Source organism: Phyllostomus discolor, chromosome 1 (assembly GCF_004126475.2).
Source record: "Phyllostomus discolor isolate MPI-MPIP mPhyDis1 chromosome 1, mPhyDis1.pri.v3, whole genome shotgun sequence".
Classification (NCBI taxonomy): Eukaryota; Metazoa; Chordata; class Mammalia; order Chiroptera; family Phyllostomidae; genus Phyllostomus; species Phyllostomus discolor.
In genome coordinates, this window is record NC_040903.2 from 43,691,712 (window position 1) to 43,718,792 (window position 27,081).

General features: G+C 37.8%; 1 protein-coding gene across 1 annotated transcript; it reads left to right on the forward strand.

Moving 5' to 3' along the window:
• Positions 1 to 7,967: 7,967 nt before the first annotated feature.
• On the forward strand, positions 7,968 to 18,991 carry AMBN (ameloblastin; the record flags this gene model as incomplete). The annotated part of the gene is made up of 10 exons (XM_028506202.2): positions 7,968 to 8,048; positions 10,749 to 10,799; positions 12,100 to 12,147; positions 12,664 to 12,774; positions 14,351 to 14,587; positions 15,503 to 15,541; positions 15,801 to 15,860; positions 15,940 to 15,984; positions 16,385 to 16,429; positions 18,359 to 18,991. Coding segments are annotated over 10 exons (1,269 nt in total), but the record flags the coding sequence as incomplete, so codon positions are not given.
• Between the last annotated feature and the right edge of the window lie 8,090 nt (positions 18,992 to 27,081).

The window sequence follows — 27,081 nt, forward strand, 5'->3', positions numbered from 1 at the left end:
TAGGGTGTCTATTCTTTGTTTTTGTTTTTGTTTTTTTCGTGTGTTTGCCTTAGTTCTTAAACTCAGCTATTATTTCAGGTGACTATAAGTATTCGTAAAATTGAAAACCTTGGTCTTCCTTTTGGGAGATAAATATGGTAATAACTGGGAAAACTGAGGCAAATCAGTTTCTCTTCTTTTTTACATGTAAGTTAACTAAGTTCACTATGTTTGACATCGTGATTATATCACATCCTACTAACTGTGTACATTTTTTCACTAGATCCCTTAGTCTCATTCAACCTCAGCCAACTTGCTTCTTTCACCATCAAGCAATCAGCTCCTTTCTTTTTATAGATCATTCCTTCAACATAAAGCATCTTCTACCTTGTAACTGTCGGTCTGTATTCTTTATTTGCTGCAATCCTGGATTTAAAACTCATTTTCTGCAAGAATGTTTCTGTGATTAAGTCTATACCATCCTAATAACCTCTTTATTTGATGCTCCTTTAATATGTACGCTAAATCAATAATAATTTGCCTTAGTTGCATGTTTACAATATACTAGGCACTGTTCTAAGAGCCTTAGCATACTATTTCATTTACTCCTATGTCCAGTCCTTTGTACTCTTTTACAGATGAAGAAACTAAGGCTCAGAAAAGTGATATAACTTGTCCAAGACTCACAGCTAGAGAATCATGAATCTGTATCCAACCTGACCAGTCAGACCCCAGAGCCCATGTTCTTAGCAACCAAGCAATTTGTACCCTATCTTCCTTTACATGATAAGATATTACATAATAAGGCTCATGTCAGTTCATGTATCAATGTCATGCATGGTTTCTTCAACTAGAGCACACATTTTGAGAAAAAGAAGCTTGATTATCCCTCTTCCAATCACTAAATATAATATGATAATAGTCTGTTCATAGCAAGCCTTTAATAAGTGCTCTTTAACAAACTCAGCATTTAAGTGACTAGCATAAGACATGTTTCCTGACTTGTTTTCCAACTGTCTACACAGGAGGCTTCCTCTGGACAAGGCAAAAAACCAAATACCACTTCTACTGTAAAATTTACTCTGAGGTTAGTGTGTAGTGTCACTGCGTAAAAAGCTGAAATCATTCTGTATTGTCTTGTGGTCAATTCATTCTTCCAAAAGTCCTTCTGAAGTGGGCTTAGATGGGTATCAACTGGCAGATGATAACAACTCTGTAAAGAAACAAATGAATCACCAACTATTGTGTCCATTACACTTATTTTGCCACAAACTCTTGTGTGTAAAGGATCACTGACAAATTTGTTTACTGTCAGAATTGCCAGGTATATGTCTTTAGAACCCACTATGCAAAGAAAGATATAAGGGGTGGAAAATGAACTAAACCTGACTCCAATAAAATATATGAAGTATTCTATGTAAGAAATTACTGTGAAATAGAAAGCCTTTACATGGAAGCCATTTTAACATATATTTTTAATGTCTGTCAAAAAAGTATATCAAACATGGCAAGAGGTTAATTTCTGTGTTATATAAAATGTTTGATAATATATTCAGCCAGTGAAAACCAAATACCATATGATCTCACTTGCGTGTGGAATCTAATGAACAAAATAAACTGATGAACAAAATGGAGACAGAGGCATGGAAACATGGAACAGACTGCCAGCTGTGAGAGGGGAGGACCTGAGTGAGGCAACCAGATGAAATAAGGTGACAGGATTAGCCAAAGGATACGCATATGACTAATATGCGTATTAGTCATATACGCATGACCCACAGACACAGACGATGCTGTGCTGATAGCCTGAGGGAAGGGTGGAGGTAGGCAAAGTGAGAAAAAGTGGGGACACCTGTAATAGTGTAAACAATAAAAATAAAGTTAAATACATATGTATCTTTAACTGTATTGATTATATATTAACTTTATTAACTATGTATATATAACATTATATATATATGCTTGATAATATAGAGAACACACATACATGTTGATAAGGATATCAATTTCCTTGTGGCTAACAAGCAAAAACATGAAAACTTCACAAAAGAGGAAAAACAATTAGTAAATAAATATGTGAAGAAAATATTTAACCTTGATAATGAACAAAGAAATATCAATGAAAACACTAATGAAATACTGCATTACATCTATTAAGCCAGCTTTATCAATTGGCCTTCCTCTGATATGACCACACTCTGCCCTGAGTCCCTTGCACTAAGACTTAATGCATTACACTCCGAGAGATTCTTTCCCTGGAACACTAAATACTTATCAATGCACTCAATCACTAGCTATTGACTACGCACCTTGTCAACTCTCATTCTTCCATCAATGATCAGCATGAATCTATTTTCTTAACAACTGGCCTACAAAGATTTATCCAACATCAAAACTTTTATAATATTCTTGTATAGCGAAGTTTCCCAACTTCGCCACTAGTGACATTTGGGGCTGGATAAGGTTTCTGGTGGACAGGGGACTATTCTGTGCATTTTATGGAGTTTAACATCATCTCTTGCCTCTACTTACTAGATGCTTATAGCAAGTCCTTCTTCCTTCTCACCCTCTCACCAGCAAACTTGACAACCAAAATATCCAACATCTCCCAAATATTCCTAAATGTTCCCTGAGAGGGCAAAATCATCCCTGACTGATGGGTGCTAGATTTACCTACTTGTTCACTTTGTAAGTTATACAAATGTCTAATCACTATGTTGTACATCTTGAAGTAATATAATATTCTATGTCAACTGTAATTGAAAATTTTTTTAATTAATCACCCCTGATGGAGAATCACTGTTCTGTAGCATTCGTTTTTTAGCAGTTAATCCATGTGGAATTATGCCTTCTGATATTAAATGAGCTTTTTAATTGTTGTTGATTTATTGTATGCTTCATTAACTATTTTCTTTATCTCTCTTCTTTGAATAAATATCTGACAAATCCCTCACAAACAGGTGCATTGTGTTATATCTGCCGATGGTTAATTCTATGTCTTCTGTCATTGACTGATTTATTTTGGCATAGTGCATAACAGCAAGGCCTCTGGAGTCAGATGTCTGTGTCTAAATTCTGGTTCCACTACTTACTGATACTTCAGGCAATTCACTTCACCTCCCCACAGTTCAGTTTTAGCATGTGTAAAAAGGGAAATAGTATTTTCTTTGTAAAATTTTTGTGAGAATTTTAAAAATGCATGTATGTAAAACTGAAACACTGTCTTCCCACAATAAATACTATCCAAATATTACCTATTATATTGAGCATAGAATGTTAAAAGATGCAACTTAGTAAAATGGGTGATTTCCATCCCACAGAAATGTTTTCCATGGTTGAAAGGACATGAAAACCATATCCAAAAAAACAAGAGGGTCACATGCGAAATAAAATGTTAAAGGTATATAACAAGCTAGTTATCACAGTATAGAGCAGGAATGATTTTCAAATGACTGACAAATATTTGAAAATTGGAGAAGGTTAAATCACAGAGGAATGGAATGGTGGAGGAAGGAGTCACAGAGAGGTGAAATTTGAGTAGAACATGAAAGGAAGTTGTGAAGAGGTGAGTAAAAAGTCTAGGCAGAGAGAAAGTTTCAACCAAAACCCCAGGAAGAGGAAAACCATGACACATCCTGGGGAGCTTAAATAAACAAGTCTGGCTGGAGCAGAAGGTTGAAAAGGACATATTGAGCCCTGGCTGGTGTGGCTCAGTGGATTGACTGCAGGCCTGTGAGCAAAAGGTTTGCTGGTTCAATTCCCAGTCAGAGCACATGATTGGGTTGGGGGCCAGGTCCCCAGCAGGGGGTGGACAAGAGGTCACCACATATTGATGTTTTTCTCCCTCTCTCCCTCCCTTCTCCTATGTCTAAAAATAAATACATAAAATCTTTTTTTAAAAAAAGGATGTGTCAAAACAAAACAGAACTCAAAATCCACACTTTGTTATGTAGAATTGACATACCCATAAAAATTAAAATTACTCCTATACATTTTAGTTAGCTGTCATAGTTGCCATTGGTGGCTGGAATAACTATGATCAAGGCCCACAATCCAATATGAAGCAGGTTTTTAGCATACATATTTCTTTATTTCAACAAGAATAATAAAAATAACTCTTGATCATTGAACATTTTCTTCTTACCAGATAGTGTACTGAGCACTTTATATTTATTATATTTAAATTAAATTAGTGCTTTCCTATGGTAGACCACATACCACAGGTGAAAATACTATATGAAAATACTATACATGTTGTAGCTGAATAGTTCACCCAGTGTCCCACGATCAATGGCACAGAGGGGACTGAAACAGCTGTGCTCTCAGCTACTATATGAAATCTTTCACAGGATCTTCTTTAAAACTTTGTCAGTGTCATGTGTCTCCTCATGTGTCTCAGATCTGCTGTCATTCTGAGTTTTTTCTTTTTTGTTGTACTTTGGACACAGCATTATTTTTTTTTGGATTGGTGCTCTGGTTGTTCTTTATATAAGTACAGATCAATGTAATATAGTTTTCTTCAGTTACAGTAACTTCCTTAACACCTATAATCACTATTAGAAATGCATTCATGCCCTGGTTGGTGTGGCTCAGTGGATTGAGTGCTGGTCTGTGAACCAGAGGGTTGTGGGTTAGATTCCCAGTCTAGGACACATGCCTGGATTGCAGGCCAGGTTCCCCAGTGGGGAGAGCTTGAGAGGCAACCACACATTGATGTTTTTCTCCTTCTATTTCTCCTTCCCTTCCCCTCTCTCTAAAAATAAATAAATAAAATTTTTAAAAAAGAAATGCATTCATATACTCATATTAATTTCCAAATTTTTGTAATAAAAACATTTTTTCATAGGATGTAATAAGATTATATTTACTAACTTCCTAGTAGCATAAAACCTAAATAAAAAAATATTGTTAACTAGATGCAAAATGAAACTAACTTCAGTTGATTACAACACTCATTATTACTATATCAATGCACTGTGTCTCACATTAAACGAGAGACAAGATTGGGAAGGTGAATTGAAATGTTAATTTGACAGTCTAGTTACAGGGGATGAGTTTTACATTAGAGCCTTAGGGTTCCTTAAGTTTTGGAGTAGGGCAGTTAAATGCTGAAACCAATATTTTAAGATGATGAATTTGGTATGAGTATGCAGGAAATTGTAGGAGAAAGAAACTACAGGTAAACATCTGACAGGTGATGATCCAGGACTGAGTGTCACAGACATTTAAAAAGGTGAAAGGAACCTTATTTATGGATATTGTATACGTGGCCTAAGAGCAAGACAAAACACCTGAATCTACCAAAACCTCATCATTAGGATGTCATGCGCATGCTCATAAGCCATAAAAGGTATGCATCAATAACTCCATTTCCCTCTTTAGCAGTCATTAGGAAGCGTAAAGCCATGGTTTTAGCATCAACTTCCACGCACAGGAAATGTCTTCCAGTGGGTCTCTGCCCTACCCTCCTTGGAATTTGTTGACCTAACTGCCAGCACTCTTCCTCCTGCAGCACACAAACACACACACAGTATCTCTGTGCCCCACGTTTCATGTAGTTTCTCCCACAAAAAAGACAATCATCCCATTCATTGAGCCCCACTGTAAGGCAGCTGCTGCATCTCTGTCATCTCACCAAATCCTCAAGACAATCCTAAATGTGTCCTAAATGATTGGCCTTCTATTACAGAAGAAACTGGGGCTTAGAGAAATTAAGGGACTTGACCAAGCACCAGAGATGGAATGAAGATAGAGAGGGAGAAAGAAAGAGAGAAGCCAAAAATTGTATACTTTTCATTTCAACAACATTTTGCTGTTTACAAAACATATTCACATTCCTTATTTATTTACATCCTAAAAATAATTATTGTATCAATGAGAAACAGTTTTTTTTTCAGGAACAGCTTCTCAGATAACATTATTTGAAGCTTTTAGGCCAACACTTAGATATGAAAACATACGTCTTCCATAATACCAGCTTCCTGCAAGTTCCCTGTAATTGGTAAGACCCCTATTTCCCTAAGGAGTGTACTGACTCATCCCTTTTTAGGGAACTAATCTTAAATACTTACCTCTTCCACTTCTAAAATCACACCTTTGGAAAGACAAGGAAGTTCACAGAAATAACAAAAGCAGCTAAAGTTCAGTCCCATCCAAGACACTTTATCTGTTCATGGGAAAAAAACCCATCCGTGTTAACATTAGCCTTTTAAGCAACACAAATGCCTGGAAATGGGTCTATCTAAAGAGTGAATTGAGAGTGTGCCCATTGACTTGACTGGTTCCTGGAGAATGTCTGACTTATGCCCTTCTCCCCCTGCAAAAAACATGTACTAAAGGTTTACCTGAAGTGATTCTTTCAGAGGGTCCAACTGAAATTTCTTACTAAAGTTTGGCTATCTCTAGTATAATATCTAGGAAATTCTGGGAGGGTGGGAAATCATAACATGATTCAGCTAATATTTTCATCCTCCTGTTCAAGCCCCAAAAGTTATTTTATTGTTTCCTTCTAGACTGTGTTTGTTGAGGGAAGGGGGGGAGTTACTTACACCACAACAAACGTGAATGTGGAAACCTTGAGAAGGTTGGCACTAGGTTCTGGCTTTATCTGCAGATAAAAACCTGCACAAAACAGATAATGGTTTATTTTGCACCTATTTCACATGTATTTCCCCCCAGCTCACCAAAATGATTGTCTTTAAAGTTCATGTCCATTATTCCTTCACTACCTTCCCTGCAATCAAGTTCTCGGAATAAATACAGGGCTTGAGTTGCAATTAAAAATAATGAGACTGTACTGGGTCAATGTCCTTGCATGCAGTAAAAAGGTGTGAGCTAATTGCAGGACCAGGGCTTGGGTGGTTTTTTCCCCCATTTTGCTTCACTTTGATTGGTGGGTTGGCACTTTAAATAAAGATTTCAGGTGTACCCTGAATGAGAGATACAGAGCGAGTCCCAGGTACACACAGTCCAGAAAAAAAAATTAATCTTCTTTTCTTAGACCTATCTTGGTTGGCATCACCAGGTCCTGAGAGCACAGTGCAGGCCAGCATTGAAGGTAAAATGTGATTTTATGATTTCAATGTGCTTCCTGTAAGTTCTTTCTTCCTATCTCCAAGTAGCTTTTGTAAAGAGGCTCTCTCTTCACCAGAAGCTGAATAATAGCTTATTGTAAACCATTAGCAAGTTGCAGAGAAGACATGTCTGATACCCTTCCAGTTAAAGGGGAAAAGAAAGAGTTATTGATGAACTTTTTTTACTATTTGTGTTGATTAGTGACAGTGTTTAATTTATAAAATTATTAGAAGATAACCAAATCTCTTGGCTACACAGACTTTTGTTCATGTAAGGGTAAAGAGCCTTTTGAACTTGTAAAATAATTTTTAAAGAAACAACATTTTAGAAAAAGAAAAATTCAATTTTGAGAAATATTTTCCACTAATGTTATAGGAAATTTAAGTATTACTTCTTAGTTTTAAAACATAAGTTTGGATTATGGAGGTAGCTTAAACACAGAATGATATACCATATAAATCTGCAAATAAAGGTTTGTTATAAAATTATTATTGTCTGTATTACATTTCTAGTGCATTTCAAAGCTTACTGTGGAAGGAAACAAAATACAATCTCCTGTGAATGATACTGGATAAACCAAACTTTCATATAGTAGAGGGATTTTCCAATTCTTGTTTTATTTTATGAAATAAAACAGAGCAATTAAAGAATATGCATAAAGGTTGTTTCTACATATCCATTTAGGTCATAGCTTTGCAAAAAAGTACTTGCAAATTTTTTAATTGCTTGTCAATTATTTCCAAAAATAATTGACAAATACAAATCAGTTGTTCAGCAGCATTTAGTTTTTTGTTTTTGCTTTTGTTTTTGTTTTGAACCTGGTTGTTTCGGAAGATCAGAGACTCAGTTCATTTGAAGTGTTGTCTTTTAAGCCTTCTGAAATAAAAATTCATCTGATTTAATTCTCCAAATTAACTCTGTTTCAGATCGCACTGTTCAAGATGAAGAACCTGGTACTGATCTTGTACCTCCTGGAGATGAGTTCTGCAGTGCCGGTAAGTCAGAGTCTTCCCTAGTGTGTCCCTAGAAGAGGCACTGTGGGACTCAAACAGTGCTGAAGGACATGGGCTGAGTGTCCATGCAGGGACACTTTTGAATTAATCCAGTGGCATAACTCCTACTGAGCCAAAAGTCATAGCTTCCCAGACATCAGCTGTATCCTCCAAAAGCAATAAGTCAAACAAATTTTTTTATTCAGGAAGAGATTTAAAATATTCCAAAGATAATTTCTAAGTCTTCTTCCATTCATTCAAAGATGGTGAAGGAATTTTAAAAAGGGAGGGGGAGGGATTTGTGGGCACAGACAACAGTATGGTGATTGCCTCAGGGAAGGGGGGTGGGGGTGGTAGAAGAGGGTATGGGGGCATAAATGGTGAAGAAGACATGACTTAGAGTGGTAAACACATGATAAAATAAGCAGATGATGTATTATAGAATTGTATACTTAGAACCTATGTAATTTTATTAACCAGTGTCATTTCAGTAAATTCAATAAAAAAATTTTTAAAAAGAGAGAGAATTATGCACAATGCTATGGCACCATTTTCTTAACTAAATACTGTTATGAAATTAAAATGGAGAGAAAAATTCTCCAAGAAAGTGGAGTACATTTTCTTCATTTTTAAAAGAACAATATTAGCCAAATTCCATTTGAAGCTAGTAATTAACCAACAAATTTGCTTTATAAGGAAGATACCATGAGATAGAAAGCTGAAGTTTCTTAAGTCAAAACATGCCATGGCAATGGAGCTAATTATATGCTACAGTCACACACCTGGCCCACTCTATCAAACATTGAGATAATATTGTAAGAATACAATTCTTCTGGGCACTAAACTGCTGCAACAGGTATGTGGTTCTGTTTTCATAAGGACTTTATTCAGCTGCTATCCACTTTTGGCAAATGTTGACCAAGCACCTGCCACATATCCAGCAATATGCTAGACATTGAGACCACAAAGGCAAATGTGGCCTAGTGTCTTGTCTGGGAGCTCACAGTCAGCCTCAAATGCACTTTAAAATATTTCAGTTCCTTGAGAAAGAAGGTTAGTTATTTGGGTTTCTTAAAGTCAACCATTTTGGAAAAAGAGGATGAAAACTGATTACAAGGATGAATACCTCAATTCAACAAATAAAATGTTTCCATTCTATTGTTCAACATGTACTTTAAATGAAAGATAAAATTGAAACTACCATTCTAGCTTACCTTCACCTGAAACTGACATTGAGGTCAGCCTTCATCATCATAACACCTTGACACTATGGGGACCTATGCTACTCCACACCGGTAACAGATCCACTCTAGGGAACGAGGCAATTGCTTCAGATTGCCAGCTGACTGCCTGCCAAATCAGATGTTCTTCTCCTTCTGCTTCCCCATGGGAAGTGTATCCCTTGCCTATTTACATTAACATAAATGCTGTTCTTTAACCCATGACGTGGAGCAGTTGAAAGGCAAAGCATACTTTGTACTATAGTTGAATCTGCTGTCCAAGATATTTTATTTACATACTGGCCAACAAGAGGAAAAAGGGTCTACTCTCACATCCCCACAAATTCTGAACAATCTGCACTCTGCTCAACACACACCCACATCACTCTCCCTGTCTATACAGCTAACCTTTTTCTCTACTTGGAATATTAACTCATGTTTATAACTCCTTTCCCTCTCCCCATTTCCAAAACTGAATGATTGGGAGCAATTTGCACCATGACTCAGAGGATGGGATTTTACCTATAAAAAAGTAGGAGGTGAAGAATAAATAATATATGTTCAAGAAAATATTCCTGATCTTCTTATTCATCAAAAAAATAATTTAAATACATTTAGTGAAGATTACATACATATTTGTGGTGTGATGAAGGAAAGAAGGCATTAAAACCCCTTGACCCTAGAAACTAAGAATATCCAAATAACCAGAGACCCTCAAACTCCAATTTACTCTATTTCCTACTCTTCCATTCTTCATTTTTTCCCACTGGTATCTGTGCATACTGACAAGGATTGATTTAAAATGGAAAATATTTTACATTTTAAAAATCTAGTTCAAATATAGCTATGTTTTTAACAGCATTTAAAAAACACATTAGTAGAACTTATAGCTACAATGATTTTTACTTAAGAAAAAATACCTTTGATATGATCCCCAAAATATAAGCCCAGATCAACTGGCTATACATACAGTAATTTTTCACTATAGATGATGGAGGATTTGTTGGAGCCTTTTGAATAGCAGGCAAGTTAGGTTTTGCACAGGGTTTTGCTGAATGCCACAATCACATGCTCCATTCAACAAACCAGCAGCGTGTAGGTTTGTCAAACACACAAGAAAATTGACCACAAGTTGGTCCCTTTGCTTTTCTATATGACAACATTTAAAAATATAAAGCACTCTTACTTTCTATTTTGTTGCTTTATTTTGCTTCTTATGTAACTTTCTAAACTAAAAGAAAATTTTGCTTTTAAAGCAACATAGCATTGAAACGCAGGCAAATGGAAGATGATTTCTGCAGGAGCAAAATTGTTAAATAGTATGGTAACTCCCCCAAATAACTTAAATTATTCCTCTCTCTGACCAAAATTTCAAGTTCTTTGGGCAATAAACCAAATGATGGTCTCTCAGCTATACCATCTACCAGTGGGTAAGGAAGTTTCTCATCAAAGAAAACACAAAATTGTTTTTCTTTCCATTTAGGTGTTTCCTCAGCAACCTGGGACACCGGGCATGGCTAGCTTGAGCCTGGAGGTATGTACTGTCAGAGCATTTCCATTTAATTTTTCCATCTGTGTGTTCCTGATAGGGGAGAAATGCAGTGGGCTCTTTCTCCGTTTTCCTAGTCAGAAGTCAGTGGCTGTCCTCCTATGCAGTTCTAGAGAAGCTCATGACGTTTATGAGAGCCCTGTTTTATCATTTTTCTTTAATTTTAAATTCCCAAGTGTTTTAGTCCTTAAAACACCATCAGTGTGTGAATCAAAGCAATACTATTATTTAATACCTTATATAAATACATTAATGTAATTACTGAATTAATATAATTACTCTATTAATTCAAACACATTGTTCTGGAGTCACAAATGGTTTATACTTAGTTCCCTCTCTTTATACCATATTATATTATAAAGTTCGCATGAAGAAAATTCACCTTACAAACTTAGTTATCTATAAGAACTCCTGTAAACAACGCTAACATTGTACCTGCTGCATAACCTGTGGTGGTCTCATTACATGCCTCATAACTAATATATAGTCTGTTTAGAATATCCCAGCAAAATGGAACTGCTTGACCATATTAATAGAATATATTGGCAATTTCAACTAGAAAAATATTTATGAAATTATAAATTTTTCACAAGACTTTATAAATTTTGTTCAGATTATAACAATCCAAGGGCAATCAGTACCTGTACTGGCTAGATGCTTATTTCACCTGCAAGCTAATTTCACTGAGTTTCCAATTTAAACCCAATCAAAGCACTCTAAACCTATTCCCATTACATTGAAATTGACTTTCTGTTGAATTGCCAGTATTCTTGACAATCTATCCACATACCATTTTCCCCAATGTCTTTTATATTGTTTATTTTGAGGACTTGTTTATCTGGGGAGGAGACAGAGATTGTCTCATTTTGTTTTGTTTGTCTGTTTGTTAGTTTGTTTTTCAAATTCCTCTTTAGGTTGAATTTTAAAAGACAAAGTAAGGTAAAGGGGGAGTAAGAGTCAATAAAGCAATGTTCTCATGATTGCATTTATATTTCAGTTGAATGAACTATTTTCCCATATTTCAATGTGATCTCAGTTAAATGATGCTTTGTCTCTTAATTAATAATGAAAAGCAACTCACTGCTTTAATGGCAATAATAGCAACAGTAGCAGAACCACATTCAACAGTTCCACTTTTCAGGCCTAATTAATGTCTACTTCTATCGTATTCAAGTTGACCCACTCCAAACTTTGTGCTACTAATATAGATGGAGAAATGAGTTGTGTCGTACAGAAAAAGAACACCTATGGTAAACACTGACCCACTCTTTTTTTTTCTTTACAGACAATGAGACAACTGAGTACCTTGCAGGGATTAAACATGCTTTCTCAGGTAACCTTATTTTCCAATATTTCCCATTGCAAGTAGGAATGGTAGTGATGGAAGTAACTTCAGCAGCAGCACTGGCACTTATAAAATATGTTTGCAAACAGGTGATATCCTAAAAAATGGGGAAAAAATGAGAATGGATAACTGAGATAACCTGAAACAGAATAAGATTCTGGGTTGGGCTGGCAAGGGGAAATAAAAACAATATTGAATTTTCTTTAGTAAAAAAAATCTTTCTTTGAATTATAAATTTTATTGTATAGCCCAAAATATGAGTGCTTCAAAAGCTAAATCTCGAACAAATTTATGAAGATATTACAATTTGGCTCAGAAGGGAATGTAGTAAGTCTGTTTGAAGAGAGTGTTTACTTAACCATATTAAATTAACCAATATCACTCTTATTTTTTCTTTCTCTACACTTTCTCTGGATTTTCTAGAAAATAAAAACCAAATATAAGTCAATATTGAAATAGAAGTATGCTTCTCTCTCCTTCTCTTCCCCCCCCCCATGTCTTTAGTATTCAAAATTTGGCCTTGGGAAATCACTCAATTCTTTGTGGATGCATGGTCTCCTCCCAGCACATCCCCCCTTCCCATGGATAAGACCAAGGGAACATGAAACTCAACAGGTAAGTTATTTGCATCAATGTGTTTAAAACATCATGCTTTAAAATCTTCCCCTACTTAATTCTCTAAGTTGTCATATATTGCCCACAGACAGGTGAGAGTAATGAATAAAAAATTATCCAGGTACCAAGTACACCAAAACTTGTGCTGGGTGAGTAGGGTGAAGGGATTAAGCAAAGATAAAAAAAAGAAAGAAAGAAAGACTCGTGGACACAGACAACACTGTGGTGATGGCCAGAGGAAAAGGGAGGGGAGGCTGTAGGCGAAGGTGTCGGGGGGATAAATGGAGACTTCAGTGGGGGTGATGAACACGCAATATGATATACAGATGATGTATTATAGAATTGTATACATGAAAGCTGTATAATTTTATTGCCCAATGTCACCCCAGTAAATTTAATTTTAAAAACCTGTAATTGTCTGCAGTATTTCAGAATATTTCAAATACAATGGTCCAAATTTTCAATCCATTTGAACATTTATTTAGAACAGGAAAATATAGACTCCAAAATATGAGACCTATGTTAAAGATATCAGCAATACAATAGATAAACTATCCTCAAAATAGAAACAAGCTAAATTCTGGTCAATTCCCATTTTAATCAAGATTCCCCAAATAACTAAAAGGCACATTTAAAATGATGCCAAAGTCCGGGTTAAAACATCACAACCCTACAGCAATTAATAACTACATTAGTTAACTTTAACCATTATATACTAGGTGCCTAACACATTAACCAAATTGTAGATTGGGAGTGAAAATGAAGATATTTAAGAATGGTCCCAAGGCACATGGAATTTCAGATCTGACTGAGAAGACAAAACAACATATTACAAAGTACTAAGCTGTGAGGGATAAGTAATGAATGAGGAATAAGGAACAAGAGGCATAGGAGTTTAGAGATAGACAATATTTGTTGTAAGGTCCATGCCACTTTGAGGAGTTGGCAATCTCCTCAAATTAAAAATAATAGAGAGCCATTTACCACAGCTAATTTTAAAGAAGATCAACAATATACAGTTGTTTTACCAGGAACTGTTAAACCCAGGTGCACCCCCCCTCCCCGCAACAGGCAGCACTGCCCACCCAACCACACTTAGTGGGGCAGTGAATTGTGGTAATGGCGACTGTTTCTCCTCTTGACTGTTTCCCAAATGGGCTCTGTGGTGCAGAAATTTGATTGGTATTTTATTTAATTATTATATCTTCTTTCATTAGCTCAAAAAAATATACTAAGTATCTATCATGTGCCAGGCACTTATTAGGAGCTATAGTATGTTAAGTCTTGGGGCTATAAAGATAAATAAGATGAATCTTTCCCTGTTGACTAGGGACAAAGATTGATAACAAATCATTGTAATCCAGGGAGAAAATGGTAAAATAGAGATACACAGGGGCAACTACGAGAACCCAGAAGAGGAAATGACCCGTTCTACAAAGCAGTTCACATAGCTTCCTATCTTCATGACCAGACTCTTGAAATACAAAGTTCCCCAAGTTCTTTTGTTTTAGAAATTCTAGGCACCACAGTTCAGTGAGCCATCGCTTCCTGACATTCCTTTCAAATTTCTCTGCAGTATGAATATTCTTTGCCTGTGCATCCCCCACCTCTCCCATCGCAGCCATCCCTACATCCTCAACTGCCAGGACAGAAACCTTTCCTCCAGCCCACTGTTGTAACCGCCATCCAGAACACAGCCCAGAAGGGAGGACCTCAGCCTCCAGTTTACCAGGGACAGCCACCCTTGCATCAAGAAGAGGGGCCAATGATTCAACAACAGGTGGCACCATCAGATAAGCCACCAAAGACTGAGGTAAGTCCTTCCTCTGAAGTCAGATCAGGACTACCCACTAACATAAGGAAAGAAAACAAATTTGCAGAGCACATTTAAATACTCAGAGCTTTAAGGCATAATGCATGAAAATGCAAATATGTTTTTAATCAGTTGACTACTCTGGGAGTAGAACATAAATATCCATTCCTGTACATTGCCATCAGGAATGAGGAATGAATTCTGAAAGATTCAGTGTCTAAAATTTGGTTTCTTAAGTGCAAAAAAAAAGGAAAGCTTTCAGAGAAAATAGGAAAGCCCAGAAAAGTCCAGGCTTCCTATCACCTGGGTCTTTTTCACTATTGGAAGGACAGAGAAAAGTGACTGAACCCTCAGCATTGTAAGGAATATTTTGTACTATTATTTCCCTACCTGCTAGTAGAGAAGGCAACCATGAAAAAGCATCTTGCAATAATGTAGAGAAAAGAATCATGGACACAAAAGGAAGGTACCATATGTCTAGTATGCTACAGACATTAACATTCCCCTTATCATTCTGACCGTAGTCCTATGAAAATAGACTTTATTATCCTTTTTAAGAAGGAGAAGACAGACTTTGAGAGGTTATAAAATTTTCCCAGTATCACACAAAAATTAAGTGGCAGCGTCAGGATTCAAACCAACCTGGTATGATCTGATTCCAAAACTCATTCTTTCTAGTGTGCAAGACAAGGCAAACCCACCACAGGCATGCTGCACCTCCCAGCCCGTGCACTTGCGTCATGTCAGAAACAGGTGACGGTAATCTCTTAGTTTGTGGCCCCCAAGACAAGTTAAAGTAAAAATCAGGAAACTTATTTGAGATTGTTTCATCATATTCGTAAATAAGAGTATATTTAATTTACTTTTTCTATTTTCATAGTTTAGTAATTTTTTAACTATTTATCTGTGATGCAGCTACCAGGGATGGATTTTGCTGGCCCACAAGACCCATCAGTAAGTACAGATCTCAATGAAACTTTCTTGGGAAAAATATCTCATTCTTCAAGAAAAGAGTAAAAATTTTAAATCCCCTCACATATTATGAATTAGAAGTATAATGAGTTCCTTTGTTTTCTTAAACATTAAATACTTCTTTGTCTTATGAATACTTCTGAAAATGTGTTTCCTGCAACTCTTAGAAATGGTGGTACTGGAGGGTTTGCCTGTGTTGTAGCAAATGTGAATTACTTATTCTGTTTTCTACCCCTTAAAGATTTTCACAATAGCCCGTCTGATATCTCAGGGACCAATTCCACAAAATAAACCATCTCCAGTAAGTGTTTTTTGTAATTCACTGAAAAGCTTTTCCCTTGGAAAATGCATTTTGTGTTGATTATTTTATTTATATTTAGCTTTTTCCAGGAATGTTTTACATGTCCTATGGTGCAAATCAATTGGTAAGTCTGTATTCTATAAAAAGTGTCATTTTTAATTAAATATTATCTTAAGTGCTAAAGTTATAAAATCCAATCCTCATACAATAGGTTCCGTATTCTCTGAATGCCTAAGTTAGCAACTGAAATGGCAAGGAAACCCTTCTTGTTTGGATAATTCTGGCCAGACACACACACACACACACACACACACACACACGGCATTATTTGCTGTCTGGATTATCCAAATTGGCTACATTTATTAAATAATACCTATCTCACCACTTTACTCTGCCTCTGGACACAGCCTTAATGCTAAGATTTAAATTTTAAGGAGAAACTACATGACCTTTAGCTTTGTCTTGAGTAGCTGCAGTAGGAGTTGGCTACTTCCTAATACAATGCAGTGTTTCTTTTTGAACAGAGTGCTCCTACCAGACTTGGTATCATGAGCTCAGAAGAAATGATGGTGAGTAATATCTTCAACCTTGTCTTAAAATAGTGTCCAGGGGGAACAGTCACAGATGACTGGCTGAAAGAGGTATTGACTATGAATGTAGCCAAATACACAGCACAGGACTAAGATTGTTCCTCTCCAAAACCAAAAGCTTGATTCCAAAGTGGCATGCAAAGATTTCATCACGTTTCCCACATACACATTTCTGAGAGATGACCTTCCTTGAGCATAGGGTTTCGCCCTATTTCTTAACTATGAGGTGAGAAAAAAATCTCTCTTGAAAAGTCATCATGGAACAGCCAACACTTCAAACCAAGAAAGTTACCCTTGGTTCATACACAGTTCCTGTTCCTTCTCAGACCATTTAACCCCTCAAAATAAATTCAGCAGCATCACAAATCATTTGGACTCAAAACTGAGAGAGCAAAAAGAAAAAGAAAATTAGCTAAGTTTAAAATTTCATTGTTATGCAATTGAAAGTGCATTAAAAAGTACATTAAAACTATAATTACATAATTGAAAGTACCATAAAAAGTACATTAACATTAAAAGTTAATTCAAGTATATTCCTATTCTACTATTATTATCTCTGCATTTCACAAATTTAAAATGTGAAGTCCATAGACACACAATTTGACTTTTTCTCTCAGAAAGTTCATGTTACATCTGTTAGAGCATAAAGCAAAACAAAACCATACTGAATTAACAAATTGTTAGCAACTGCAGATCTTAGCAAATTAATGAAGACACCCACATGCTGTCACTGAGAGAAAATTTGCATGTCAACATTGAGCACTTCCTGTGAGCTAGACACAGTGAAACATACAACAGAGGCAAAATACATAAGTGTCCAGCTCTCAGCCAGTTTACAGTCTAATCCATGGAAGAGTCAGTGGTAGGGCAGCTAACATCAAAATCTTGTGATAAGTCTATCAGAGCTATAAAAGATGGAAAGAAGAGGGCCGTTTAGCCCAGCCTAGGGGTTTAAAATGCCACCTTCTGCAGGAGGTGATGCCAAAAGGTAAGAGTAGAGAGACAGGAGGTGAGAGAAAACAGTATTGTATCTATATAACACAGGCACAACTGGTTTGAAATTTCAAGTGTTAATTATCATCTTATAATTTTAATTAATTTATTTATATACAGCCTCATATTTGAAAGTCTTTCCTATAGCTTATGAAAAACACATGGTAAGTATAACAAAAAAACTGAAGATGTAAGTTTAAATGAATCAAAGTTGTGAGAAAATGAGAATACAGATATGCAAGTTACAAAGCCCTGAGCAATTTCTGTGAAGAGCCTGAGATTTTTGGTTTCAAACTGTTGGGTAGCAAAGAGGAAAAAAAAAGAAATATGTTCAGTTCTAGAATTCTAACTGCCCAAAGGAAGAAAATATTGCAGTTCCTCCAGAGAAATCAAGCTTCTTTTTTCAATACATATTTTTTTAAAGAGGAAAAGAAACAGTCTTACATGGATGGGGCTTCATTCATTTACAGGACACTAAGAAATGATATTGACGCCCTCCAAAACATCTCCCAATAGACTCAGGAATGGATATGTTTTTGTTTGTATTATGATGTAGTATTGCCCATTTTAGGCAGCTGCTCATTGTTTTCTTCAAACTGAATTCAAGTTACTTTTTGCCTATGGGCTTGGTTCTGCCCCACTTGTTTTTTTCCTATCCTTTCAGCCAAGCCTGGCAAAGGACCTCCGTCTCCCTTTCAGAGAAGTGGACTCCCCCACCAGGAAAGTGCAGAATTCTCTCCTTTGTATTTCAAAGCCAGCTTAGTGAGAAATGTGCTCACACAGAGCTGTCAGCCAGCTCCCTGATCCTTACCAGTTTTGTATGGTTTCTCGGTGAATCTGACCTGGTATAATTGCATGGTATAGAATTGTATGTGATAACGGTGTCTTTGGTAAATGTTTTTTTTTTTTTTCCAGGGAGGCAGAGGAGGTCCTATGACCTATGGAGCCATATTCCCAGGATTTGGAGGCATGAGGCCCAGCCTTGGAGGGATGCCTCACCATCCAGGCATGGGCGGGGACTTTACCCTGGAATTTGACACCCCAATGGCTGCAACCAAAGGCCCAGAGAAGGGAGAAGGAGTTGTGCAAGGCTCTCCCGTGCCACCGGAGGCCAATCCAGTCAATCCAGTCAATCCAGAAAGCCCAGTTCTGCTTCCAGAGGCAGTGGTTCCTGGTGCCCTTGGAGGGCTTCTCGCTCTCCCGAAGGACAATATTCCCAGCCTGACTGGAGACCCTACAGAGCATAACAATGGATCCCCCAGGGTTACCCCAGCAGCTGCTGACCCACTGATGACCCCTGGATTAGCTGATGTTTATGAGCCCTACAGTGTTGATATGACTACACCCTTGGGAGAAACGACCATGGATACCACAGTGACCCCAGACACAGAGCAAACATCGATGCCAGAAAACAAGGCCCAGCAGCCCCATATTATGCAAAATGTGTGGCATTTCCAAGAGCCCTGAGAGCCCTGAGATATCAGCTACATTCTGTAGGCACAAGCTCCCTGGCTTTGTCCCCATAGCCCATCTTCTTCCCAAAACACTTATTACCCTTCTGCAGCAAAGGCATTATAAGTGCTCAGCATATATTAATAAATTCAAGTGGCAGAAATAGTGTAGGTTCCCTTCTTGCTTTCATTCTCTTATTGAAATAAAATCTGTTGACTCTGTGACATAGAAATACTATTAATCTCTACATTTGAAAATCACAGTTTCTTAGCTGTCATGGTCATCATAGAATTTCTCTTACTAGTGTAATACTGTTAGATCCAGAAAATGTGACACTGCTTTGGATATTTTTCTCTCAGCAAGGCACATATTCTCAGAATTATAAGCTATTTAATTCAAATGTTATTAAATGGGGATGGGTGGACAATCTGACTGGTATTACTGGGTTTGGTATGTTGGATTTTAAATTCTCATCTGTAGAGTATTTTATTTAATCTAGTAAAAACATCTAGCCTATTTTAAATAAAGAATTTTTCTCACTGAAAATATCAGGCATTATATGTTTATTATTTACATATACTTAAATGGTTAGGAAAAGCAACTCATCTCCCACCTTTGCTACTCTTTAAATCGTTTTATTTTATTCATTCATTCATTCTTTCACGGAAAGTCCGTTGAGCATCTATCAATATCGTAGGTACTATACTAGGCAACATGAACATAGTCCCTTTCCTCACAACTTATAAGTAGACAGACAACCACAAAAACAATAAGAACAGACACTCTGGGCTGAGCTGAAGTACATTGTAAATATTATCTCACAACAACATTGCAAAATAGATATTTCCAAACCCACCACACATGTGAAAAGTGCTGTGAAAAAGCCAAATACCGTGTGGGAATTAGGTCTCCCCTGTAAAATATAATGAGGGAAAATGGAGCCCAGAAAATCATTATTACTTGTCACCCAACTAGGTATGTACAGTGAAGGCCATTTGACTAAATTAAGAGGTTCCAAGGCCAGGCTTGGTCACCCCTGAGAAGTAGCCTCCTGCCCCATTCTCTCCCCTTCTTCCCAGGTTGCCCAGTCCAGGTCCTAGACTCCACAGAACTGAGAATCCCTTTCACCCCTCTACGAAGATCCTGGGGTGTAGAAAAAGAGCCCGGAGAAGGCTTCTTATTGGGGTACTTCAGAAGCCTTAGCAGGAGCACGCAGGCGCCACCTGTTGTCTCCCTCTCTCAGGCAGAGCTCTGCTCACCCCACTCGGTGGCTAGAGCCTAAAGTGACGTGCAGGAGTTTAACATTCAGTTTGCGTCCCACAGTGTCTCTGACAAAGGTGCAAGGGCAGGAGAATGACCTCCGCTGGGAACCCACTGAGACCCACCTTAGCAATCGACACACTCTCTTAACAAACACTATGCAAACAGGCATACAGACAGACCTGGGTTTGAACCTTGACATCACATCTAACCACCTATGAGTCTGGGAGACTTAATCCCTCTGCTCCTGTGTTTCTATTTTTATGCTGGAGCTACAACTCAACCCACCTCACAAGGTCATTGTGAGACACAAATGAGATAAAGTACACAAATAAAATTGCTGAATTGTAGTAGTTTCTTCTTTTTCCTACTGATCCGTTTCATAAAGACAACCTAGCAAAATAGCTGCAGTAACAATGGAAGGATGACATTGTTCTCTCTCCCTCATGAATTTGTGCTTTTCTACTCACACACCACACACTGTCCTTCTGATCCTTCTTGATAACTTGGAACATGCATTTGTGGGATCACATATGCTGGTTTTGCTGACGAATGTTATCATATCAAGGGCTCAAAGTGGGCCTCTGCAATTGGCAGGCCAGGCACTTAATAGTGTTACTAGATCGACTTTGACAAGAAGGGATACCATGTTGTTGAACCCTTGAATAACCTCTGTCCCTGCCACCATACACTTTAAATACTGACCCACAGAGCAAACACCAAAGTGGCCAGAGAAAGAGGTTGAATGTCACCCAAGAGGTGAGGGAGATCTTAATTATTGAGAATTTCTCCATCAGCACTTCCCTCTACAAGGCACTTACATGAGAAACGAGTATCTTCATACCGTATCCCATTCCGAGAGGTCTATGCAAATAGCCTGCCTGCTGGACCTCCTTATTACTAATACATCGATTTTATTCTTTCAAAGTCCCTGACCAGCCAACCAATCTAGTAATGACTCTGAGTCAATCTGTATCTCAGGCTAGGTCTCCTTCTAGATGATATAGACAACCAGACGTGTCATTTAAATTCTGCCCACTGAGTGGGGCTATGGCACATTAACTGTTCACTTCCAGTTGATGCCAGAATACCACACAGAAATCCATGAACCAAGCACACACTCTTCTCTCTCCATTACTTGATCATAGATAGGATAGCCATATAATTGATTCTCCAAACTGGGACACTTTTGCTAATGAAAAGTGGTATTGTGAATGATGAATGGATGTTGAATAACAGATATCAACCAGTAATACCCAGGCAAAACCCGGACATCTGATTATTATAGTCATATGGAATTCCCCATGAAGCCAAATGTGCAGAATGAGAGGGAGGCATCAAAGTTATAAAAGAGGAGTACCTTAAAGTCTGAACCACTTGTTTGTGCAATTTGCTTGAGCCTTCTAGATTGAGGCCATGCCCATCATTTTAACTTAAAGTGGAATGCTGCTGTTTATATTCAATTTTATGTTCAGTGGATTATCTACCACCTACTTCAAGATGGGCAACTCAGATAGGATGCTCACTTGACATTCCATAATCAGGCACATTGTCTCTATCAAGGTTCAGTGACAAGGCAAAAAACTATTATGCTTCTCACACACACACAAAAAATCTTAAGGTTCTGTGGTGTTATTCTGTCAGGGCTTTCCAGAGGTCCCATACAGCCAGAGATAGTTCTGATATATTTCAGTCCCTGTGTCTTAATGCCCAAGTGATGGGGAAGCATATACTACAGTATAAACCCCTTTGAACCCTAAGTTCTCTCAAAACTGTCAGCCTTTCAAGTTATATAGTATGTAGTGTACAAAGGGGGAACCAAAAACACTGAAATTATCTTCTGGAGGGCAGGTCCCTTGTCATACATGTTTCCTCGGCTAGGTGAGTGTTCTAGGAACCCATCTGTATCAGTGCACTAGCCAGCGTTGTTGTGAGAGCCTGCATTCAACTTTGGTGAATTTTTTTTAAGACTCAAGAATTTGCACATTTCCTGATAGGTGATTTACAGGTGCATCTACCCACACCATGCTGAATGTTCAGCAGTTTTTGACCAAAAACAGAATGACCCTGATGCCCCATCCTCCTATTCACCTAATCTTGCCCCAGTGACTTTTTTTTTGTTTCCTGGATGAAAAAAAATCCCCAAAGGGAAACAATCACCAATGTGGAAGAGGTGAAACAAAAAATGGCAGAAACACTAAAAGGAATCAAAGTCGGCAAATTCAAAAATTATGTTGGGCAGTGGAAAAAAATCTCGATAGCTGTATTGCATCAAATGGAGAATACTTTTAAGGTGACTGAAGTGTAAACATGTAAGAATAAATACACAATTTTTGATAAATAAAGTCTGTGTTTTGGGGGTCCCTCCCCTTGTATGTTGCCTTTGAAACACAAAGAAGTGTAAGAAGCACTGTGGTTGTCTCTTCTTGTGCAGTGCTGCAAGCTGCAGCAACCTGCCTTTCCCTTTCCCTATCCTGACATGCCCCAGACCACTAGGTCTCTAGAAGTAGAAGTGTCAGCAGCTCAGTGAAGTTTTGCACCATTTATCTTCCACCCTCTGGCTTGCTGTTCCATGCTAATCAAAACCCATTGCATTCTGTCTTCAGTGTAGTGGACTGGTGTGGCATCCTGTAGAAGATGAAGGTGATCAAGGATCCTTAGGACTGTATTATAAAACATTGCAGGAGAGGTGACAGAGTCCTAGGGCAAGAAAGTTTAAGTTTGTATTGGCCCTGATTTTTCTTACCAGTTGGAATAGAAAGAAAGCATCTGCCAGATCAATAACCACATGCTTGGTGCCATGGGCTATACTGATTTGCTCCAAACTTACCACATCTGGAACAGCTACAACTGCCATCACCATCTTACTGAGTTTGCAGTAACCAACTGCAATTCTCCATTACCCATGTAGCTTTTGTGTCAGCTAAACAGTTGAGTTAAGTGGGGATGCAGTAGGACAAATCCCTGTGTTTCTCAGGTCTTCAGCAGTGCCAGTGAGCCCTGCCAGTACCCCTACAGGAATTAGCATCTTGTTGGGGGTTTGGAGAGAGGGTGGAAAAAAGTTTCCACCAACACCCCCAGGAGCTTCTTCCACTTGGCCCTTCCTACCATGATAGCTTTCATTTCACCGGTGTAGAAATCGATGCAGGGTTCTGCCAGTCAGTCATTAGGTATATCTAGTCTCACTATACATTCTGGGACTGGGGAAATGAGCACCAGGCAGATGCTTTGGACCCACTGTTACATGCATGTAGACCCAGATTCCATCTCTCATCCGATTTCTGCAAGCTTTCATTGGTAAACTATAAAGGCTTAGATAGTGAGGAACCACTATCTAATAACTTCCAGAAAGTCCAGGTATTCCCCTTTTCCACCTCACCCTACAGAGTCACCCTTGTAAAGTGCTTCAGGTCCCTCTGGAGAAAGCTTAAGGAGACTTCCATGGTCTATACATGTGATCAAATTCAGTCTTGTCTCATAGGAGTCTGGTCTCCTCTTGGCTGAAGGGCTGTAGGTTTGGGAACTGAATCAGAAAATGTGAATCCCACCATAGTGATTTGAGTTAGGCTCAGTGAAGCTAGATTTTTTTTTTTGTCTTTTTATGTCAAGTAGCACCTTAAGAGGATGTCCACCAATTTTTTTCCAGAAACACATGATCTTCTGTTCCTATTGGTCAAAGCATCCTGATGATCATTTCATTCTGTGGCTTATTGCATCCTCCTGTCTCTGACATTTTGGCCACACAATCTGCCTTCCATTTGATAGTCTTATTTCTCCCACTGAGAGTCCAAATCAACATCTACCATCATCATATCTGGGCTCTGGAGGATAAAACCACAGAGCCCTTCATAAAACTTAGTGAAGAAAGTGTTTTCTGGACCCTTCTGGATGAAGAAGGGTGAGAGAGTGAATCAGGAGTGTCAAACATAATCTATCCATTATACCTGTGTGTCTCAGGGGATATATTTGTATGTAATTCTTGAATAATCTTATTTTTACTTATATCAAGTGATGCTGCTTTTCCATTTGCCAAGGTAAAAATGAGGTTTCTTTTAAAATAAATTGTTTCACAGTACCACTGAAACTCACTGCTACTCTACTAAATAAGTTCACATCATAAACCGAGGGAGCCAGAACAGATCAATATAAGAAGCTGAGGTGAACAAGAAGAGTCTCACAAACAATGGGAAGACAAAGAAATACTCCCCAAATGACAGGAAAGGAGGAAGCCTCAAAAAGAATGCTAAATGAAACAGAGGCAATTCAACTATCAGATATTGAATTCAAAGCAGTGATTGTCAGGAAGCTCAATGAGCTCACAATGAGCTACGAGAAACTACAGGGAAGCTACAATGAACTCAATGAAAACTACATCAGCATAAAAAAGGAAATAGAAACTCTCAACAAGGGCCAAGAGGAAATGAAGAATACAATCTCTGAAATGAAGAACACAGTAGAAGGAATGAAAAGCACGATCGATGAAGCAGAAGATCGGATCAGCGAGCTAGAGGACAAAATAGAAGAAAACACCCAGAAAGAACAAGAAAGGGAAAAGAGGCTCAGAAAGAATGAAGAGGGATTAAGAGAAATGCAAGACACTATGAAACGTAATAATATCCGTATAATAGGGATACCAGAAGGAGAAGAAGAAGAACAAGGGATAGAAAACCTAGTTGAACAAGTGATGATGGAAAACTTCCCTAATTTGATGAGACAAAAAGTCACACAAATACAGGAAACACAGAGAGTCCCAATCAAGAGGAACCCAAGGAGGCCCACCTCAAGACACATCATAATTAAAATGGCAAAATTTCAAGACAAAGAGAGAATCTTAAAGGCAGCAAGGGAGAAGAAGGAAGTAACATACAAGGGGGCCCCAATAAGGCTAACAGCTGACTTCTCAATGGAAACACTCCAAGCCAGAAGAGAATGGCAAGAAATAATCCAAGTAATGAGAACCAGAGGCCTGCAACCACGACTACTTTACCCAGCAAGGCTCTCAATTAAGATAGAAGGCCAAATAAGAAGCTTCTCAGACAAAAGAAGTCTAAAAGAATACACCTCCACTAAACCAGCTCTACAAGAGATGCTGAAGGGACTGCTTTAAGGTAAGAAAGGAAAAGAGAGAGTGAGAGAGGATCACACGTACATAAAAGGCAATGAATAAGTACCTATCAATAATAACCTTAAATGTAAATGGACTAAACGCTCCAATCAAAAGACATAGAATAGCTGATTGGATAAGAAAACATGACCCACACATATGCTGTCTACAAGAGACCCACCTCAGGATAAAAGATCTGCACAGGTTGAAAGTGAAGGGCTGGAAACAAATTTTCCAAGCAAATGGACAGGAGAAAAAAGCCGGGGTAGCAATACTCATATCAGACAAAATAGACTTCCAAAGAAGATCCATAAAGAGAGACCCAGAAGGTCACTTCATAATACTCAAGGGAAGAATTCACCAAGAAGACATAAACATAGTAAATATATATGCACCCAACATAGGAGCACCTAAATACATAAAGAAAATCTTAGAGGACTTCAAGAAAGATATGGACAGCAACACAATTATTGTGGGGGATTTTAACACCCCTCTATCAAAAATGGACAGATCTTCCAAACAAAACATCAACAAAGATATTGTGGCATTGAACAATACCCTAGACGAACTGGGCTTTACTGATATTTACAGAACCCTCCATCCCAAAGAAGCTAAATACACATTTTTTTCAAATGTACATGGAACATTTTCAAAGATTGACCACATGATAGGACACAAAACAAGCCTCAACAATTTCAAAAAAATTGAAATCATACCAAGCAATTTCTCGGATCACAAGGGACTGAAACTAGAAACCAACCACAAGGGAAAAAACCCAAAACACTCAAATTCATGGAGATTAAACAGCATGCTATTAAACAATGAATGGGTCAAGAATGATATTAGGGAAGAAATCAAACGGTTTCTGGAAACAAATGAAAACGAACTCACAACAACCCAAAACTTATGGGACACAGCCAAGGCAGTCCTGAGAGGGAAGATCATAGCGATACAGGCCCACCTAAAAAAGTTAGAAACATTTCAAACAAACAACCTAACCCTACGTCTACAAGAACTCGAGGAACAACAACAAAGACAGCCCAGAGCAAGCAGAAGGAAGGAAATAACAAAGATCAGAGCAGAATTAAATGACATAGAGACTATAAGCACAATTCTAAAGATCAATGAATCCAAGAGTTGGTTCTTTGAAAAGATAAACAAAATCGACAAGCCTTTAAGCAGACTCATCAAGAAAAAAAGAGAGAAAACCCAAATAAACACAATCAGAAATGAAAGAGGAGAGATTACAACAGATACCACAGAAATACAAAGGATTGTAACAAATTACTACAAAGAGCTGTATGCCAAGAAATTTGAAAACCTAGATGAAATGGACAAATTTCTAGAAAAATATAACCTTCCAAAACTCAATAAAATGGAAGCAGAAAGCCTCAACAAACCAATAACAGCAAAAGAAATCGAAGCAGTAATCCAAAAACTCCCAACACACAAAAGCCCTGGACCAGATGGTTTCACAGGAGAATTCTACAAAGCATTTAAGGAAGAACTAACACCTATCCTTCACAGACTATTTCAAAAAATCCTAAAAGATGGAAGACTACCAAACTCTTTTTATGAGGCCAACATCATCTTAATCCCAAAACCAGATAAAGACACAACAAAGAAAGAAAACTACAGGCCAATATCGCTGATGAACATTGACGCTAAAATCCTCAACAAGATACTGGCAAACCGCATCCAACAGTACATTAAGAAGATCATACACCATGACCAAGTTGGATTCATTCCAGGGATGCAAGGATGGTACAATACACGCAAATCAGTAAGTGTAATACATCACATAAACAAAAGCAAAGACAAA